The 22,471-nt window shown below is 40.8% G+C and overlaps 1 protein-coding gene across 1 annotated transcript in view; it reads right to left on the reverse strand.

Annotated features, from left to right (window-relative positions):
• The window catches only part of CDK14 (cyclin dependent kinase 14), a 335,682-nt gene extending 313,564 nt beyond the window's left edge, over positions 1-22,118 (reverse strand). Inside the window, exons 1-2 of the mRNA XM_038173994.2 lie at positions 21,693-22,118; positions 15,561-15,592 (exon numbers count right to left, since the gene is read on the reverse strand). Coding sequence (XP_038029922.2) covers positions 15,561-15,592; positions 21,693-21,774 — 114 coding nt within the window. The 5' untranslated portion in view covers positions 21,775-22,118. The remainder of the gene's footprint in view (positions 1-15,560; positions 15,593-21,692) is intronic.
• Between the last annotated feature and the right edge of the window lie 353 nt (positions 22,119-22,471).

The following is a 22,471-nucleotide window of genomic DNA, read 5'->3' on the forward strand; positions in this document are numbered from 1 at the left end:
ATTAGTCTACAGAGAGAATGATATATGTATGTAACATATATAGACTTATAAATAGGCTGCAGAGTGAGAAAACTCATTTACTGAAAAGAAGTCTAGGAAAACAGTTCATTTGTTCATAGTAAAGCCACACAATAATATTTAGGAGCAAGAAAGGAAAGGAAGAAGGGGAGGTATCTACGCATGCATCAAAGCTTCACTTAAAACTGTACAAAAGATTCATCAACTAGGCTGAAGTAGAATTAGAGGCTTCACAAGGAAAACTTAAGTATGAAATAATTCTAACTTTCTCTCCAAAGGAAAAAGAAAGTGTTTCTTTCATAAAGCACATTACAAAATACCGGAAAGTCAAGTTTATATGCCTGCTGCAGTTGCAAGGGACAAAAATATTTATGGCGTGATTTATACATTGTCATGTTAATCACTTCTACACCTCTTGTCAGCAATCAATCAATGCTGCTAACATTTATCTGAGCAATAACCATTGTTTTCAACAGAAAAAATTACTACCTTGTGCCTGTTTTTCTTACTAAGTACCATTTTACAAATCAAGGCTTTGATTCTACAACTGCTCAAGTTTTTGATATATTCATGTATTTCCCTGGAAATCACTGAAGCTCTTGAGGCACAAAGCAGACTGAATTTAATTCTTTGCAAAAAATGTACTAAGAAATTAGGAAGCCAGTTGCAAAATCTACCTCAGTTGCCAACTGAGAAACACACAATGACCTGTTCATTAAAAGGTACCTAAATTGATGGAACCATCTAGGTTAATAGGACAGTAAGCTTCTGAAATTCATTTTTGTGAACAATTTCAAAAAAATAAATAAATAAAACAAATTCTTTCTGAAAAAGGAGAAAACTAACAGACCCAGCAGAATATTGAAGACAGATAACAGAAAAAGTAGGGAATGATGAAGCTGAGGACTCTAACATTTAGGACCTGTCTAGATCTTCCACAAGTAATAAAAAAGATAGGTTTATATAATCTGCCAGGCAGAGAAGAACCTGGGAGTATTGGTTGATATTCAGCTGCATATGAGCCAGCAGTGTGCTCAGGTGGCCAAGAAGGCCAACACCATCCTGGCTTGCATAAGAAACAGCGTGACCAGCAGGGCTAGGGAGGTGATCGTACTGTACTCGGCTCTGGTGAGGCTGCACCTCGAGTACTGTGTTCAGTTTTGGGCCCCTCGCTACAAGAAGGACATGGAGGTGCTCAAGCAAGTCAGAGAAGGGGGATGAAGCTGGTGAGGGGCCTGGAGAACAAGTCCTACGAGGAGCGGCTGAGGGAGCTGGAGTTGTTCAGCCTGGAGAAAAGGAGGCTCAAGGGCAACCTTATCGCTCTCTGTAAGTACATTAAAGGAGGCTGTAGTGAGGTGGGGGTTGGTCTAATCTCCCATGTGTCTGATGACAGGACGAGGGGGAACGGGCTAAAGTTGTGCCGGGGGTATTCTAGGTTGGATATTAAGAAGAACTTCTTTACTGAAAGTGTTGTGAGGCATTGGAACAGGCTGCCCGGGGAAGTGGTGGAGTCACCATCCCTGGAGGTCTTTAAAAGACTTTTATATGTAATGCTTAGTGATATGGTTTAGTGGAGGACTTGTTAGTGTTAGGTCAGAGGTTGGACACGATGATCTTGAGGTCTCTTCCAACCTAGATGATTCTGTGATAACTCACACTAATTCTACTAAGATATTTATGCTATTTTTAGTGACACAGCTAAAAGCTCATTAATTAGGAATGCCAAAATGCACCTAAACACTGGAGTTTTGTTTTGCATTTCATCATTTGTCTCAGTTGTTAACTTTAGCCATTGAGACAAAAAAAACAATCTGTTTCCATCACCACAATTCACTAACCCATGGCTGATTTTTCACGATGTGCTTTGGGATTAATTTTTTAGTATTTTACACAGTAATTAGCTACTCTGGGAGCAAACCCTCTCCAGGGGATCATTAATTAATTACAGTCATGTTGTTTATTAATGAATATTTCTCTTTTCCAAAACTGTACAGAGAGGGTGAACATAATTTAGTCCCTTCTCTTAAAAACATAAATTAATAATTCTGTTTTACTGTACAATTAATCATGGCCCGGTTTTAAAACTTCCCCAAGTTTGATCATGCAGGAGCCTAGGGGTGCCATTTTTATTTTATTTTTTATTTTTAGCATAATGAGCACAATCTTTTGAACTCTTCTATTGAAGAAGTATGGTGATCAAGACAGAGCTTCATGAACAAGTTTGCAGGATGTAAGCTGTCCTGCTATTACAGAATGGCAGGTGCTCCACAACAAGAGCACGTACAGGAGCAATTCCAGACAAATGAAGGAAAGGTAATATGAAGCTGTTTACACCTTAAGTTATGTATGTGATCACATGCCCATTCCAGACAGAAAACTGAAATACAGGTATGCCACACATTCAAAAATGCAAGTCGTTCAGCTGTGCTTTGTTGGTGGCAGCTTTATGCCTAAACAACAACAACAAATAAATTATAGGTACAATATTACCCTTCCCGTTAGGAATATAACCCCATTATCATCAACAGCTCTCAGACTCCTTCCTATAAATCAGAGGTAAGACCCTCAAGCACTAAAGCCAGGAATGACAACTAGGAGACCTTCTGACATCCAGTAAGATGTAATGAGAAATTCTGGTCACATTCCATTTCCATGACTATTTTCCATATGATATTTCTTAATACTAATGCCAGTTCCAACACCAGAAACATTCAGGAGCAAGCCTATAAACAGAGACATTCACCACAGGAAGCGTGTTATGACCACACTTCAGATCAAGAATTTAGAGGTTTCAACCGGTCCAGACTCACTTCTTAGAGCTCCACACTATGTGCATTTGTGAAGAGGATGAAACACATCTGAAGAGCAACTAAATTAGAAAACTGAGGAAAACAAACACGTGCAGTAAGTAATAAACGTAATGGGATATTCCCCCTTCCTTTAGGTTTACAGAGGAAAAAACACAAACTAACATCAGTATCTCCCCCCTCCTCCATACTGCCTAAAACCACTACTGATCATGACATAAAGAAAGTTGTTTGCTTTCCTTTAGCACTGTCCTTCCCCCAGTTTTAAAAGTGTCCTTTAAAAAGAGAAAAATCAAGATATGGTGTAGAATTCCCCTCATTTGACAAAGCTCTGTGTTGTTTACTCTAGAGTATCAAGTGTTAGACGCTTCGGGAAGGAAAGAAATGGGATTTTTCCAAAGGTACTTTAGACAGATGAGCGATGGATAGGAATGGGCTTCTAAAGAAAAGCTTTTCATTACAAATGCAGAACCTTCACATCTGGATTTCTTTTAAGCTTTCATAAACAATAGCTTTGAAACAGTACCTCTGACATTCTTTATAGAACTCGGACCACAAAAGCTTGCAATGCACTGTATGGAATTACATCTGAAGCAGATCACCTCTCCTCGCAAAAACATTTAAAATACCATTGGTGTTTATATACAACATAACTAAAAGTCAATTGCTTGTGATACAAGTGACGCAAAAAGCTTCAAACAGATTGCAGAAAGAAACTTGCAATAAAGCGCATGAATCACAGAATGGTTGAGGTTGGAAGGGACCTCTGGAGTGCCTTCCAATCTCCTTCTGCTCCAAGGATGGAGACTCCAAGACATCTCTGGGCAACCTGTGCCAGTGCTCTGCCACCCTTACAATACTGACGTTCAGACAGCACCCCTTGTGTTTCAGTTTGTGCCCATCGTCTCTTGCCCTGTCACTAAGCACCACCAAAAACAGCCTGGCTCCATCTTCTTTGTACCCTTCCTTCAGGTATTTATATACGTTAAGATCCTCCCTGACCTCTCTCTTCTGCATGCTAAGCAGTCCCAGCTCTCTCGTCCTTTCCTTACAGGATGAATGCTCCACTAACTCAACCATTTTTGTGTCCCTTTGCTGGACTCTCTCCAGTAGGTCCATGCCCATGTACTGGAGAGCCCAGAAATGGACCCAGCATTCCAGGTGTGGCCTCACTAGGGCTGAATAAAGGGGAAGAGTCACCTCCCTTCACCTGCTGGCAACTGTCATCCTGCTGCAGCCCAGGATATCGTTAGACGCCTTCACAGCACAGGCACATTGATGGCTCATATTCAGATTGGTGTCCAACAGGACCCCCAGGGCTTTTTCTGAAAAGCTGCTCTCTACCTGGTTGGTACCCAACATAATCATTTTTAGGAAACAGCGTTGACTGGTCTTAGAGACAGAGTCACTTCTTTTCCCTGGTCTGGATTTTATCTTGTACCCAGTTAAAGGCTGCAATGGATGCATGTGGGATTTATTGTCGATGTTACTTTCCCTGGGAATGGTTCATGGCATTACTGATAGACCAATGGACCATGAGCACATGTTGTATGGTCCTGGAGTTAAACAGGGGGGTTGCAACTCACTGAAGTTCAATCTAATTCCTGCCTGTATCACTGATTGGCTATCCATGTTTTAAATTTTGAAGAAAGCTAAGAAACACACTGACTATAATTAATAGTTTCCCACTAAATAACTCTAATTCCATTTACGTTCTTTGGCAAAAGAAAAAGAAAATCAGATTTTGCCTTCCCCTCCAAGAGGCCTCCTCTCTGCATTCTTCACAAGAGATAGAAAGTCAGCAAGGAAGATAGTCATGGCATTCTTCCAAACTCTGACAATAAAATAAACAGGATTCACACAATTTTCCACAATGAGGACTCACTCACAGCAGAACATCTGCTCCAAAGTCTTACATCATCACTGAACCCTAGCAACCTCTTGAAATCCCTCCTTGGACTCACCAACTTATCAGTGAGCATTAAACATACTCATGAGCTCTGCCAGGTTCTATAAGCATAGATTCAAATAGGTGTCCTGCCTGAAGCTTGACCGGTAACACCAAAATGAAAGATCACTTCAACTGTAAAAATCCATGTTATTCCCACCACACTTATGGAAGACTTAAATAATATTAGTATTTACACTAAACCTACCAGTATCTCAATTAGAACATTGCTGATATTAATGCAGAAAACAACTTTCAGAAAAAGAGCTTCCCCAGCAAGGGTGTTCAAATATACAAGAATCATTTTTCTTAACAGTAACTTAGATTTTTACTTTTGATACAGTATTTTGCTAAGTATCATCACTTTGGGTTCAAATAAGCTTGAACACTATCTTATGTCCAAATATAACGCATGATTAAATATTCTCTCCACAACACTCAAAATAACTGTTCTTGAGATATAAGAAATACATGTACTTAGTCTAATTTGTAACTGCTTGCTTACTTCAAACTTTGGTTTCAAAGACAAAAATATCATTTTCTTACTGAGTTGAACAGAAAACGTCTGAAGTGTTACAGTATACCTTTCAAAGAGCAAGCAAATTGAGTATATCCCTTCATCTTCTCTGAGCTTCTATCACTACTTGACAATGGCCAGATGCCTCACATTTAACTGAACCATGCTGCACTAATAAATAAATAAATAAAGCCTCTCAAGTATTTCTCCAGATGTTCTTCTCTGGTTTCTGGAATTCTGTGCATCTCCAAGGTCAGCATGAGAAGTCTGTAACATCCTGTTTCTAACTGGTAATTTCTTTTTATATATGTATATAGAGACTTTTTTTTTTTTTCCTCCAGACAGAGCAAACCTGCAATCATGAGACATTTTGCATATCTAAAGAAACTAAGAATGATTAATTTGATGAATCAAAGTGGCATCATGCTTTGCATGGATAAGCTATATTTATTTATTTTTTTTTGAACAAGTATAGATTACTATTGTAACTGTAAAACTGCATCAGTAATTGGCATTAGCAAAGCAGTGCAAGTTGGAGATCATTTGATAAGTCTGCCCAGAAAGCTAATAAATAAATGGGAGCCACCATCACTTCTGCCACTGCCCCACGGCCACAGGCAACCTGCAGGTGCTCCCCTGCTCTCCCTGCCTGCTGTGTTTGGGATGCGTGGTCCCACCTCTGGCTGTGCTCCCGTGCTGCCTGCAGCTGCCTCTACAACTGGCAAGCACTTCAGTAGCAGCCCTGTCACCGCAGACAAGGAAACTGTTCCAGTCTAAGAACAAGACCAACAAGAAGAAAGATAAATGGTGAATACTGATAATTACACTCTGAGACTAAGCCATAAACAAAATCAGGCACAAAACAGAAGGGGAAAAATAAACACAGAAGAAATCCAAGAAGCATAAATATGTCTTATGACTTAACCAAGAGCTACTGACGCTGTCTTTGGACTATAATGCAGTTTTGGTCACAGTACTGGGTGAATTAAAGTGAAATGAAGCCAGAAACTGTTACAGGAAGACAACTGTTAATTCCAAATGATACAGAAGTGGTTTAACACACCAGCCCCATGTTGGGGGAAGGGAGCTAGTCTTCTGACAAAACAAAACAAAAAAAAAGTTATCAAAAATAATGTGAAAAATCTTGTTTCTCTGTCAGGAAAAATCACTGTATGTTAATAAAGAGATGGAGATTAAAAACAAGGGGATACTGACTAAACACTACATCAGCTTCAAGACATTCTTCTTCTAACTGTTCGCTCTAACTGCCCAACAAAACAGTGAGGAAAAATGCTTTTGCTGAGAGGGAATTAGCTTAAGAAAATAATATGAACCAAAATACGTCTCCTAGTCTCAACACTGCTTCTTGCAACATCCTTAGGATAACAGAAAGCCTTCCAGATTTCAAAGCTGAAGGGCATTTCTGACCTAACTAATAACAGCAAGCGACCTCAAACAAATTTCCTGAGACTGTTACATTTTCAAAACTGTAGTCAGAAAACAAGTTCAAGAACAGCATGAAGCCAGCCTCAGGTATGGTTTCAGGATCAGCTTGCCACAGATCCAGTGAAACAGTTCCAGTGAAGGAAAAGGAAGACAAACAATCCATTAAGGTAAAATTAGTACTGACCATGATTCTGCACAATTAAAAGTCCACCAGTAACAAGAATTACATTTTACTGTAACAGAAAGAGGAAAAGTCCTCAAGCACGTATGTATGGAAGTACATCATCTTGCATAGTGTGTTATCAGACTCAAAAGTTCACGTACAAAGAAAAGCTCTACAGAGCATGTCAGCAGGAAAAAAAATACAGATATCTATGTAAGCCACTGGTTTTGCTGGGCTTGCACAACAGTGAATGGCTTCTAAGGCTAGTAACTTTGCTTCTATTTCTCAAGACTGAAAAAAATTAACATCTGGATCCTACAGAGAAACTTAATTCAGATGAAGTAACTAGCTCAGGAGAACCCAATTCCAACTCTTAATCAGAATTATTGATAATGACCATTACAAGGCCCTGTCAGTGGTCTTGCCACCATATTTTATCATTAAGTTTTCAGCAGTGTTCACTCTCAGCTGTGGTTATTAAATCACTGCTAGTATTTAACATTTAAATAACCTATAGTACTCACATTTGAATCACAAAATATAGTTTGAAAACTGCTGTACCTGGAAAAAGCAAAAGAAGTACTAGCAGCTGGCACTGAAATACAAAACTTTGCTGGAAGAGGAAAGAGATAAACAAACACTAGAATAAATAGAGAAAGAGGCGTAGGGCAATGACAATTTCTTTAGGCCTTACTATCATCGTCAAAATGACATTGCATCGTGCACATAAAATATATTTTGCTTAAATAAACAAGCATAACCTGCAATCTCCCTTCTTCTTTCTTCCACATAAATAAGCAAGAGATGTCAATTAACTCAGAACCTTCATTACTGTGGATGGGATCCTGCAAATACGCAGTTATTGATGACACTGTAACATATCAGATGAGGCATCATACACACAGAATTTCTTAGGAAAGAAAAAAAAGACAGAAGCCATTTATTTTCATTTAGATTCTTTCAAGAGAAGAACATTTAAATATAGTCATGTTTGCTAGTACTGTGGCTTGAAGAAATAATAAAAAAGCAATAAAGTCTAAGAACAAGGAAAGTAGGAAAGAGAACCATCAAGAAGGACACACAATTATTCCTTGTTTTGCAACTCAGACTACCCAGCAAGGTCAAGAACAAGAAGCTACTGATCCCATATGTAATGTACTCCGTTTGGTAGATAAAACAAAGCAGAGTAACAAATAAATTACTACATACCATCTATCCAAAGAAAATAAACTGCAGGATTTACACAAAAGTGCACTTCACCAAAATTATAGCAGCTTACACTCAGACTCCACGTCTCTGGAACACATATACCCACTTGTCTGATTCACAGAAACATCCCCCACACAAATACATGTGCCCAAGTGAGAGAAGTAGACCTGGAAACTCAACTCATTTTATAATGTTTCTGATATCTAAAACATTTCCAAACTGGCCAGAACATAGGTTAAAACTCTTACATGCCAGCATTTTGGACAGATCCTCACAGGTCACTGCCATAGGCATGGATTCATATCAAGTTCTGATCTTTTGCCTCGTCTTTTTCCAAAGAAGAATTAAGCAAAAGACACATACACATTAACTGTTGACAAGAACACTTCCTCCATCTGATACCCATAGGAGAAGGGAAAGCAGAGAAGGGGAGTAAGCAGTTTCATGGTTGACTTAGCCTTTTTTTTTTTTTTTAAACAAAATGTAAATAACGTACACTTTCTGAAATGCAACTGGATGTGCTGTCAACAAACACGACAGGCAGAAGAACGCACAATTCAACATGTGGCTTGCCAATCAACAGATTTAGTGCTGCTCCCGGATGAAAATCCTCCCCTGAACACAACAGAAAAGTTCTCAAATTCTGATTTCTTCAAACACAGGTTTCCCACCAATGTCAACTCCTGTTCTAAGTAAAAAGTCACCATGAAGTAAAACTGTAAAGCTTCCAAACGTCTCGGATTTTGCTTCAAAGCCTTGAAACTGAATGCAAGGGAGCAGCCATGCTCCAGTCAGTTTTACTCAGCTGCTTCTCTACCATCTGCCAATTACTTATTAGTTTGCACTGTGGTTACCTAGGCCTGCTTCTGAGGCATCTCATGTTTTCCAGAACCCTCCTTTCTTCCACATGCAACACAGCACAGGGAAGCGACAGGAATCTCAAATAGTCATACAGAACAAGGAGTTTTGGTAGTTCTCTGAGAAGTTATGTGAGGCTTTCCAAAGTTTGCTTGTTTGTTTGTTTTTTAAGCCATGGGAAGTTTCACAAACAAGCATTTTTATAAGTGATGAAAGGCACATCTCTCACAGCCAATTGAGTAAGAAGCTGCCATACTCCAGTAGAAAGTTTGCTGTCTTCCATCCATTCTCTTCATCCTCAGGGTCACCTGAAGCACATTTGTTAATTATATTATCAGTTTTCAAGAGGAAAGGATTATTCCCTTTAAGCAGCTGAGAACATCTTTGTAAGAACTGAAGTGTTTATACTGTCCTGCTATAAACCCACACATAGTCATATTAAACATCCATCCGCAACTCAGATGCATACTTTGTTAGAATGGCCTTAAAGCCCAGCATATGGCAACAACAATGAGAAAATCTGCAGGGCAAGCTGCTCTTCGAGCCCTCTCTCTCTAGAGAGCCACTGAACCAACACCAGGTCATCAGCAGTGTACACAAACAGTACTGAAGGTAAGAAGTTGAGCTGTGAGAGGTAAGAACACAGACCCAACCAAATCACTTCCCAGGAAATCTCCTTTGTAAAGGAAAGGCCCTGGAGACATCATCCCCACCCATTCTCTCTCGCAAAGGTGGAAGACTGGAAAAATCTCAACAACACAAAGACCTTGTTGTGAATCCAAGCATTACATAAACAAAGACAGGAACCATCAGATTGTTGAGCTTTTACCTCCCTCTTCCCCCCAAAAAATTTTTGTCTATGTTATGTCCCAAGTGATAATTCAGTCCTGGAAGTTACTGCTAGTGAATTTATCTTCTGCCTGGAATTATATTTCCTCTCATTTACTTTGTGATGTATGTCTGAGCAGACATCTCTCAGGATGTTTCAATCAACTCTGTACATCTTTGGCAAACTAATGTGAACCACCAGATGAAGATTTCTGACCCAGCTCCCTAGTTATTATTTAGAAACTGCTTTGACACCTATACTTCCATTTGTTTTCCATATTTATTTATAGTTGTTTCTTTTTCCTAGCACTTCTTTCCAAATATCTTTTCCCTCAGCCTTCATTCACGTATCATAACTGTTATCCATATTATTACCTGCTTGCCTCTGCTCCATGCAGATGTGAGCTGCCACTGGGAGTCATCATACACCCTATGCCAAACCTCAGCTCTCAGTGCTGATAACGCCCTCCCTCCACCCTCCCCAAAGGTCTGCAGGCTAATCTTAAACATTACCCACAAAACACTTCTTTTAACCACTTCTCTAGAACTTTCCACTACACAAATCAGTTCAGTAGTCACCAGTCCACTGATTCTTAAGTGTGAACAGTCACCAAGAAGCATGGCTGTAATGATTTTGCAGTACCTTGAGCAATAAGGAATTACCCCACCCAAGAAGGAGGAATAACAAGCAGCTTTCCAGAATCCTTTGTATCTCGTGCTCTTCCCTATGGATGCCACACACCAACCTCACACTTTTAAGTCTCCCAGGTGTGAAACTGCTAATGCTTATTCCAAGATACCACAAAAAGTAACATTAAGTCTCAAGAAGGCTAAATTTCTTTCTCCTCCACCTCTGTTGAAGGCTCCCTGCTGCAGGAGGAGAAGGCAAAGGTATCATTCCATATCTATACTTTCCAATATCCACTGCTTTCTCAAGCTACTTACTATAAAGAAAACATTGAAAAAATGGCACAAGTGTTAGGTATTGTATTATGTTACATATTGTATTATGTGCTTCCTGCATTACTGCATTCATATTACTCTTGTTTATTCTTTACAGACCTCTACTTTTTTTTCTACTTACTTTTCTACTTTTTTTTCCTGCTGTATCCTTCCTTTTAAATCTTTTAATTCAAAAAGTTCCCTACTCAGGATTTCTGGTTCAAGCATAGATGTCTTTTAAACTAAGACTTTCAATGGCAACATCACACAGAAGGAATAGCCTTTTTGTTTTTGTTTTGTTGAAAGAGAGGTTGCAAGAGCAAACGTATTGCAGAACCAAGAAGCAATTTGGCAAAACTCCTTCCCCTTTCACAGACTTCCACTTCAAAAACACAGAAGTTGTTCCATGAATGAAACAATTAAATAAATGAAGTTCAGTTTCCTCATGCCTGGAGACTACAAATGAAGTGAGGAGTGGAGGAGTACTAAGGATTTTACTGAGGTCCAAGTATTCATAACCCTTCCACACAGATTCTCTTATATTTACATGACCTTGCATTCCAGCCTTTCAGTCAGAGGAGATTCTTATCTCTGTCCCTCAGCCAACTCACATGCTTTTTCATCAAGTATCTGGAAGGCCAGTGCTGGCCAACTTCAAAATTACTGGGAGGAGTCAGAAAGGATTATGTATGTGGCAGGCACAATCACAGCATTTCATAAGAGACCCTACAGTTACTTTTCTGATATGCTCTTGAAACTGAACAAAATATAGCTAAACAACAGCAATACAACTTAATACATAAAAAAAAATAATCCCATAAATTATTCTGAGACTTTAGATTATTTCACTTTGATTTCATTATGACGTTGATGTTAATTCAGCCAGTGTGCATACATATGACTAAAGGTCTTAAATTACAATTTAAGGGCTCAGAGAAACTGCTAACAAACAGAAGAACAAGAATGAACAGCTCAAGACTAACAATAATTTAGAAATAAATCATAAGTGCAAGTAGCTAAGCAAAGGAACAGGTTACAAGCGTTGTGATGGGCTTAGTCACAATATCAACACTGGGTGTCACTCCAACAAGTATGCTGCAATTCAGCTACACACAATTGGCCTCAATCACATTCAAGTGAAAAAGAAAGTAGTTGCACCTTTATAAGACACAGTGGCCAAATTCCACAGTTCTTGTTATACTAAAAGTCCACAAGCATCAAAATAATCCTGCAGAGTTGGAAGTTATTACTTATAACAGAGAAAACTAGTGGAACACACACAAACACACAAAAAAGGTTCACTCGAAGGCCAAACATTTGTCTATAGACGGCTTGTTACATGTAGCACTACACCTTGTAGGTGTTTACCTCATATCTTCCTATCCAGAGTAGATAATGAGGCAGCACATTGCACATAATCCCATCTCAATGTTTTGCCTGAAAGAATGAAACAGATGCTTTCTGTACCAAAATCTGCACTCAGAGAGAAGGGAAGATCCTTGGATTTAGGTTAGGTTGCTCCAGGAAATAGGACAACTATCTTTTGCACTTGGCCTTCTTCAGAGAGCAGGTAACAGTATTTCAGGACACAAGAAGACAGAAAAACTCTGCTTACTTCCTCTTGTTCAAAGTAACCCTGAAAACAGGCAAGAACGTGCCGCACACCCCACCCCCAAATTGTGATATTTCATTCTGCAAGAATCTGATCCATAAACAACTGAAAACAATGAGAACTTCTCACTGACTTCAGTAGGTATTAGATCAAGCCAATGTTCCAGTTGTCAAAAGGTGATTAGTAAGCACTGGTATGATAAAAGGGAAAAGTCAAAATTTAAAAACAACATAAAAAGTGGCCTGTATCTCACTCATTTATTCACAGGAGTCTCTGGAAGATGCCATAAATCCTAATGAAGGCAAATAGGATATAAATGGATTTGAAGTTCCATATCAATTAAACCGTTTACACAGACTGAAGTAAAGGCTAGCAGCATATACATTCTTTTTTCTTATCATTTGAAATTTAATCAAAGCAACATAAAAGCAGGTACAAAAGAGTGACAAATCCTACACTACTCCTTTGTGCTACTGCTGTGCTCTAAGCTTATGGGCAGGACTAAACGCACTGAAAAGATCACTATAACACTTCAGGAACAACTAAAATTATATCCTGGCATGCATCTTACTCGTAGGCTTTGTTGTTCATGATGATTCTTTTGGTCCTAATTTACTAGACAGATTAATTTCATAACGTACAGAAAGCAATTATGTGACACACTTACCTGCCATGTTTGATATCTTAATTCTTAGTAGTTTCTCTTCAAAATAAAGACTTCCTGCAGCGTTATACATTTCTGAACTACTGCATGCAAGTGTAAAGTAGGTATAAAAAGATCCTCTAAACAAGCTCTTTTTTTCCTCCACATATCCCTAAGGATAAACAAGTAAGAGCCTGATGCAACACATAACACATGCAGAATAATCTGACAACTGACTTACCAGCAAACCCAGACCTTGCAACTCTAGAAAGGTCTTCTTCATGCCATTTTCCCTCTCCCCTCAGAGATTTCAGGTCCCTTATAGCCTGCTTTTGCTACTGGTGCTTTGGTCACAGTTTGAATGGCTAAAACCATGAATTCTCCTTCTCCATTGAGATTGATTGGCCATACCATTTTTCATAATAAAGCCTAAAAAGTTGAGACAAAACACTACCAAAATAACTACTTCCTCTCTCCCCTTTTCATCTGATATCCCCATTTCTTGTCATCACAACTCTGTTCATAACTGCATTCCTGGCAATACCAATACTAGGTATACTAGCCAGAAGACTAGAATTCTTTCCTTTTATATCATGCCATGGTCTGAATAGCGTTTTTCAGGAGAGCCTTCTGAGACCAACAAATGTGCTCACTTCTCTGTTTGTTAAGTGCCCTCTCCCTTAGAAGTATGTAACTACAATCAAGTACACTACGGTCACTAAAGACTGTTTTATTTTCTGATTTGAAGAATGTTTGAAAAGAAAGGAATTAAGTGATACATGGTACAGTCCATTGGATTCGTACTTAAGGCTACATGATTGCCAAGAACTGCTTCATTTAATTTGAAGAGATTAATGAGAACAATATAAAAACTATGCCCAGGTTTCTTCCTTCCAATAAGTGTCACCTAAAACTGTGGAACTGACTGATACTAACATCACACCAAACTCTTCCATTCTTACAGGAGATGGAAGAAAATTCTTTTGTGCATTTTTCCCACTAGCATTCTCTTGCAACCACTGCAGTAAGTCACAGGAACAATATGTCTGATTCCATTAAAAACATATCTGACATTTTTTCCCCCACACACACCCCCCTGAATTTAAATAGAAAGCACATTCAAGTTGTCTCCTGTTCAAACAGAAAGCCAAGTTAAAAAAAAAAAAAAAAAAAAAAAAAAAAAAAAAACATATACAACCTGTAGATAAACAACCCTGTGGAACGGGAAGAGACAGAAGAATTGCCATCTTTGTAAAACAGCATTTTTAAATTTTTATAAATCCTTTCAAATTCTGTATCAAATATAATACAAGGTACTTATTGGGTAAGTTATAGCACAGATATAACACTGAAGCATTCAGAATAAAGAAAGCACTGAACAAAAATAGACCAGATTTGTGAAAGAAGGATTCATAGCCTATCAACCATTTATCAAAACAGTCATAACTTTAAAAAGTTCTAACAGTGCTGTAGCAGAACTGTGTCAGGACCACTGACATACAACAAGGGTTTCTGACACAGTCCAACTCCAGGATCTTCACTCTAGACATAAGAGGGGCTGAGCTGTATTCAAACTCTGCAACATGCCAGAAAAGTTTAAAACATTTGTATTGCTATTAGTGAATTTCAGCAGAGGGGTATAAAATTTCATGTGATCTGTTCAGAAAGAGATGAAGTCTGATTTGATCCAGAATCAAGGGCATTACATCACCATTTATTTCAGAATCTGGCATTACTCACCAGCTATCTCGCTGTAATCAGCCAAGACTTAAGCTTACTGCATCCAACAAGGAGGACACGGAATGGCCAGAAGTACAACATCAACGCTTGAAAATATTACTGTTTGTTTCCAGCTAAGGTGGTGGAGGGCAGTACAGGGCAAGCACTGACTTCAATACTGACAACTCATCACACTAAGACCTATACCTGTTCCTGCACAAACTTGTGCTGCAGGACAACTAACACTAACCTGAACCTCTCAAAGCCTGTCATAAATAAATCGAACACAAACTGTGTGCAGCATATTTTAAAAATTAACACGTGTTGTATTGCAGATAGGACAGACCCCAAACACAACTGCAGGGAATAATCAAGTATCAGTTTTACCACTACAGTTAGCTGTTGGTTGTGTGTGTGTGTTTCAATTTCACAAGCAGCACCTATTTCAATTGAGATATTCAATACGAAGACAGTGCAGCAGCACTTTATATGGCATTCTCTCAAGAATTACATTTTATATTGTCTGCATACCTCCAAGAACTCCTGTACTTAAAGTCCTATAAAGTATTTGCTTGGCATGCACCGTTTCTCTGTATGTAACTTTTTTTACACGAACACTATTCATATGACTTTTCAGTTTTATTATATTCAAGGAAACAAGCATTCCATTCAGAGCCCTCAACCAACAAATTCATCTGGTAGTTATTTGGGAAATGAAAACATGTTCAAGCAATATGCATGTATTAACACATATGCATGTAGTAACACTACTGTCTGTGCGTCTCTGAGCACTAGTGAGAAATAATAAGGCAGATTTGGACTGTGTGAGGTACACAGATATTTAACCTACCTCATCAAAGCTGCTATCTTCTTTCTTCAAGGCTTTAAAATAAAAGGAAAAGAAAAAGAAAGTTATCTGTACTGCATTTCAATGAGCACAAAACAACTAACTCCAGGAAAGAGAAAAACAGAGCAACATTTTCCTGTCATACTATGAAAGAACATGCTGGCATGAATAACAATTTTATACTCAAAATATGAAACTAAATGGAATGTAGGACTGCACAGCATGTTTCCAAGAAACTAAATTTACATATTTATGAAAAATATTATCCTTCCAGGTTATGGAAAGTAAAAGTCCACAAGTTTCTTTAATTCTTACTGAGCATTTTATGGAGAGCCTGACTGAACTTCATAAAGCAAAAGCATAATAAACACCTAAACGCCTATTCAGCTTGTCAAGTACTGAATCTTCATATTGAAGTATGAATTGTAGCAGGCTTTTGGTGTTTTTCTTTAAACCACATGACTTGCATCAAAACAGATGAGATTTCTGTCTTTCTTACACTATTAACTAGCACAAAATCAACAAAAAAGGAAGCATGAAAACCGTACGAAAATCACATGAACTGGTGAAGCGAGACAGACATGAATAGTTCTAAAGTTGTAGCAAGCATTAATCTGATGAAACTTTTTTTTCCTTCAGCATACTGGATATCTTTACTGAAGTGAGAACACAATTTAACTTCTCCAAATCTCCACTGGAACCATATCACTCAGACGGCAGAAGATCTTTCTTTGCTCTGCCCACCACAGGGACTGGGCACTGCACCCTGAAATTGCTCTTTGTTGACTTTTCTTGAAGAGTTAAAATATGACAAACCACTGAGCTGATGATTGCACTACTTCTTTTCCATTTATTAATGAACGTCTGCAACTCGATGGAGGTAACCTGAATGACCATAGACCCAGACAGCTCCTAACCACATGAGCAATATAACATTTCTTACACCTAAATTTCACTGATTTCAGCAGTGCCCAGCACCTTTAAGGATCTAGACTTCAGTAGTTTTCCTTTTTCAGGTGCTCCTTCTCCCTTCAAATCACTTGAGTTCCTAATCCACCATCTCTTCCAAACCCTGTCTTCAGAAACAAAAGCTTAAAATTAAATAAAACCCCTAAACCATAGCAGCTGTACCACAGGGATAACTGAGGCAGGTGAGCTCTGCATTGTCACAGGACAGCACTGCAGGAAAGTGTTGCAGCTCTGCAACCTCTGCCCCAGGCAGCAAGCTACAAATCACAGTTTTCCTTGCACAGGAAAGCACAGATGTTCCAGCCTTTGTTTGCTTTCATATTGGCATTTCTTTGGGACATGACAAATGTATTCCTCCATCTCTGAAAAAATCTCTGAAAATTACTGTTTTACAATTACTCATCTAGATTCCAGATTTCATGTTCAGAAACAAAAAATTAAAAAAAAAAAAAAAAAAAGATTTTGCTGAGAAGATTGAGGCGCACACACTGTACATTTTTATCATGAAATTCATTTTTAAGGTCTTAAAGGCCTGACAAAACATTTTCAGACTGTTAGTCCCAAGTACCCCAAAATTATATGAGTTGGGACATAAAGGAAAGAGGAAAAAAAAACATGAACCAGTTTTTAAGAACACATTTTTAATCTTTTTATTTACTTCTCAGGTCACAAGGACATACAAGCTATAAATATGGAATATGATACACCTGGGTCATGCTGACAAGCTTTTGTCCCTCACGAAAACTCCTGATTTTCACAAGGCCAAAACATTCCAGGAATAACCAAACAACAGATAACCAACATAATTCACAACATAACAGAACAAGAAATGGGAATCTGTGATCCACTGCATATTTCTGGCTTGTCTGTACTTTCACTTCTAACTTTGACTAAAACAGCTTTTATAAATGAACCTTCAGAAATAAGAAAATGAGAGTCCTAGCCCCTCATTTAATCAGATTCTGCTTAACAACACAATTATTAAATTCACATAGCATCTTAAAAAAAAAAAAAAAAAATCAAGGCAGCATATTTTACACTACTAACAACTAATGACATTATGAGCATGTTTTCTCATTAATGCAATCCTTTTTTGTAAGTTAAAAAAGCCTCTCAATTAAAAAAAATAAACTGTTTAGAAATGCACTTCTCATTATCTCAGGTATGCCAGCTATGCAAGTGTACATTAGGGGAGATTAGTGGAGATAACCTTTGTATCAGTGAGGAGCTAGTAACAGCACATAGATGCTCAGAGCTGCCACAGACTACTTTTAGTGCACTGTGAACAACCTTCAGCAATGCTTCCTTTTTCTCAACCCTGGTGTTAGTTTTTGACTAAACAGATTGCATAAGAAAAAAAAAAAAAAAAGAAAAAAAAAAGAAAAACAACAAAACAAACAAACAAAAAGGTTAAATGCCATGAACTGAAAAAATCTCAAAATATGATTTTGGTACTATATTAACTTCTACAAATGCATAGCTATGAACTCTTTACATAACTAGCTACAAGATGATGATAATTTCATAAAATTACTCATTATTGATTTTCATTCCATAATTATCAAAGAGTAAAACTAAGAACCAAACCTAATAAAGGTTTAAATGCTAAAAAAACAGGGAGTCAAATGAATCTCAGAAAGTTGGTTGATGTTTAGTATAATATGTTTGTGTACACGTACAACAGTGTGTAAGCAAGGAAAGTAGAATTTATAAAGTAATTTGGCTGTTTGTGTTAGGGAAACGTATCAATAAAAAGAGTTCTGTACATTTTTGGATTCTTAGCACTGCAAGTTCTTCATGACGTGCTGAATTTTAAGAGAGATACTCCTTGTAACACCAGAAAACTTCTGCCAGCAGAAATGGTGCATTAGCTGCAAAGAAGGTTAATTCTTCTGGAACTGTCAGCATGTAATTTCTGCAATAAAAGGCCATCCTGTCTATTTTAGAATATAGACTTCAGTTTAGCACCACAGGCCACATGCATTTTTTCCAACACACCACGGTGTCATATTGTGCTTTACCAGACTTGCAAATAGGACTGACAAGGCAATTGTCTAACTTTGAGCCTTGGGATGAAGGCTCAAAGGTAGACAATTTCACACATCATATTTTTTTAGCTCATAAACAGCAAAATGAACAGTCTTCATGCTAGGAATTCTGACAGCTATGGTCTGGATCAGCCAGCCTGCATCATTGTGCAGGATGAGGATATACAATACAGACAAATTCATGACCCTCTGCCAGTTTCTGGATGCAGTGGCTGAACTGTATCAGATCACAGTTAGGAAAACGGGCCAAGTCTGCTTGAGGCTACCGTTGGTACAAAATAATGGCTCCTTTCTGCGCCCCAGGGATAACTAAGCTGGTTTTAAGTCTGCCTCCTCTTTTATCTAGAGATGCTGGGGGAAATACCAGAACATCCATACCGCATTTCATTTTTTTCTTCTTTTGGGAAATAGCTTCAAACGTTACTTAACTTACATACCATTGCACACTGGGAAAAGAAAAAAAAAAAATCAAGTTTTGAATTCCTTGCTGATACAGCCTCTCAAATAGAGTACTTTGAGTACTTTCTGGGGAGAAAGTGGTCTTGAAAGTAGTTCAGTGAGTATTAACTTACAAGCCCTTGCAAAAACACACTGCAAATGACAACTTGGATGCGTTTCCACTCCACTTATCAAAGAAGCTAACAGTAACATCAGGATCAAAATTAAGGGGTCTTGTAGCATTAGAGGAATTGTGTTTGGCAGTTCAGATACTGCTAACACTGGGGGATGCCTGGTGCTGCTGCACTAGGGGAAGGTTCAGCTCACAATTTGACTTGAATACCATGTTACTCTGGTATCACTTATGTGACTGTGTTCATAATGCTATTGTGTACTTGAACTTATGAAAAGATATCAACTGCAGCAGAAAGGGAAAAGTGTAAAGATCATCATAGATACAAAATTGATTGTAACTGAAGACTGACAAGACTCAAGATCAAACACAGTAATTTGCTGATCTCACCAGGGAACACCTTATTGCCAAAAAGAGGTGTAAAAACAGAGCAACAAAAAGCCAGAAGACCTTTCCTAATGAGGCTTTGGTTTTCTCTCCTTCATTTCAAAACACAAGTGGAGCATGTGTTTTACCTGAGCATTTCCTGATATGCAAGTTAAGAGTGTTTTAAACAAAGTCTGACTTTGCTTGGGCTTATCTGTGGCTGTGGGTATCAGGGAGTGGACTAGGTCCAAATCTCACACTGATAAATTAGAGTTTTTGCTCACAATGCAATCCCTGGTGTGATGGCCCCACTATTAGAACATCTGAGGATGGAGCAGTCGTGCTGGTAGCAGCTGAGTTTAATGACAAAACAGCCACAACAAACAAACAAGGCAGCCTCCCCTGCTCCTGTGCTGCACAAAGAGCCAGGGTAAAGGGAAAATGTAACAACATGTGTACCTCCAGCAGGCCAAAGCTCCCAAGGAAACTAAAATGTTTCATTTGTGAAAATGACAAGAGAGACAATGACCCAACAAAGCCACTAAAATGTGCAGAAATTAACACACAGAGAGGTTTTGATGCTAAGAAGGCATTAAGGGGACTGTCACTGCTATGATAAAGTAGCACTCAAAATCCTTCCTTTGTTAATGACTTCCCCTGACTGAAACCTGCCCACAGCCCTGTACAGGAGTGTCTGTGTGTGCGTACAGGCACACGAGCATGTGAGAGACCAAACACCTGACTCCTCTCTTTTAAATCAAACTTGTAAAATGTGTTTAAATGACATAAGATTGATTAGAGGTGAAAGCTATTTTCATATGGGCACAGAGAGATACAGAACTGCAACTTAATATTCGCTTCAGAATTGAAACTTGACATTTACCCTTGAAATTCTTTTTTACAAACATGAACTTTCAGTCATTACCATCTTTCAATCAGACAAAAGAAGACAGATAGCTGATTTCTAATGCTCCTCTACACTCCAGGTGTGCAGTCCCTAAAAGCTAGAGGCTGAGCAGCACACACACAACACGTGCCAAGCTGCAGTGCCCACATACTTTAACAAGCCTCCTCGATGAGGCTGTTGAGGGAGGACTGAATGCCAGAGCTCTGGGCACATCCTTTTCTCTCTCTGGGACAACGCAGCTCAGAAAGTAGAGCCATGTCCGACAGCCTGACCGACTGCAAGGGAAGGTGCCCTGATGGGACAGCCGAGGGGTGAGGGCTGCAGACAGCTCCTCTTCTGGTGGGACTACAAGGACAGGGGCTGCTGCATCCCCTCATCTGTTTTGGCCCCTGCCTTGCCTCCCAGCACAGCTCTCCCGCTACCTCACACCTCACCCAGGTTACCCTCTCTCCCTGCCCAGCTGCACGGTGATGCTGGTGGCTGGTGTTAACGCTTTGAACGCTGAATGAAGCCCAGCATCATCCTGGAAACGATGAGAAACACCGGCCCAAGCCCACCAGAGCAACTCTTTGGCATTGTTCTCAGGAACAGACCCTGGAGCAAAACGACCTGCTGTCAAAGCCAAACGTGAGGCGGTGACACTGGGAGGTACCACGCTCGGCAGCGCTCAGATAACGCTACCTCACGATGCTTTGCGCCGGCGAAAGCGCGACGAGGTTCAGCACCAGCCGACAGACAGACTTCTTTTGTCTGGCCTCCCAAATCCCTGCTCCAGCATTATCTGCCTCAGCATCTCATGCCTCAACTTAAAAGAATGCGCAGCCTGAACCAAAAATAAATGACCAGACCTGCAACAACACCACAAAAACAACTCCCTTTCCCACGTTTTTTCTCAAGGTTTCCCTTTGGCAACGGAGCCTACCCTCTGCCGGGCCAACTCAGCTCCAGCTCCACACTGCCCAGGGACCGTCCGGTGTTCCCCGGGCCTTACTTGTAGGAAACGTTTCCTGGGGGGGCTGTTACGGCCCTAAAGCCCCCCACTCCACACTGAGCCCCCCGCGGGTGGAGTGGTGTGCACGGGGGAGCCCCTCAGCACCGTGGGCACCCCAGGACCTCCCCTAACACCCCAACATCACCCCACCACCATCCCACCACCACCACCATCCCACCACCCCATCCTCCCACCACCACCCCACACCCATCCCACCACCACCACCACCACCCCCCCGTTCCCCCGCCCGGCCCCGGTCCCTCTCCCCCCTCCGGGCCCTCACCTATGCGGCTGAAGCTCTCCGACAAAGTTCTCCGCAACTTTTTCATCCTGCCGAGCTTCTCGGCGGACTGCGAGCCGATCATGGCACGCACGGCGGGCACCCCCCTCCTCGCCAACCCCCGTCCCGGCTCCGGCACAGCCGGCACGACCCCTGCCCGCTCTCCCCCCGGGAGCCCCCTAGCCCGGGGAGCTCCCTACCCGGTCCCGGTCCCCCCGGGGACGGAGCCCTAGGGAGCAGCAGCAGCGGCCGCGGGGCTCATAGCGCGGTGCCGGCCCCGCTCCCCGGGCTGCCCCGGCACGGCCCGAGGGGGGAGCCGGGGGCAGGCGGAGTGAGCGGAGGGGAGCGGGGAGCGGGGAGTGCGGCCGGGTGCGGGCACGGAGGGAGGCAGCAGGGAGGGAGGGGTGCGCCGGGAGAGAAAGGAGGAGGAGGAGGTGGAGGAGGAGGAGGAGGAGGAGAAAGGCGGAGCCTGGCGGGGCAGGGGCGCCCCGCTCCGGGGCCGGGAGGAGGCGGCCGAGCCGGGCTGCGGCCAGCCCCGCCGGGATGAGCCGGGCTGCAGGGCGGTGTCCTCGGGCCGGGCCGGCCGGGAGGGGAAGCGGGGGCTGAAAGGGGAGAGACGGGGAGACAGCGGGCCGGCCCCGGGCCCCGTCCATCCCTCCCTCCATCCCCAATCCTCCCTCTATCCATCCATCCGATCCCTCCATCCATCCCCATCCCTCCCTCTCTCCCTCCTTCCTTCCGTCTATCCATCCGTCCCCATCCCTCCATCCGTCCCCATCCCT

Source organism: Anas platyrhynchos, chromosome 2 (genome assembly GCF_047663525.1).
Source record: "Anas platyrhynchos isolate ZD024472 breed Pekin duck chromosome 2, IASCAAS_PekinDuck_T2T, whole genome shotgun sequence".
Taxonomy (NCBI): Eukaryota; Metazoa; Chordata; class Aves; order Anseriformes; family Anatidae; genus Anas; species Anas platyrhynchos.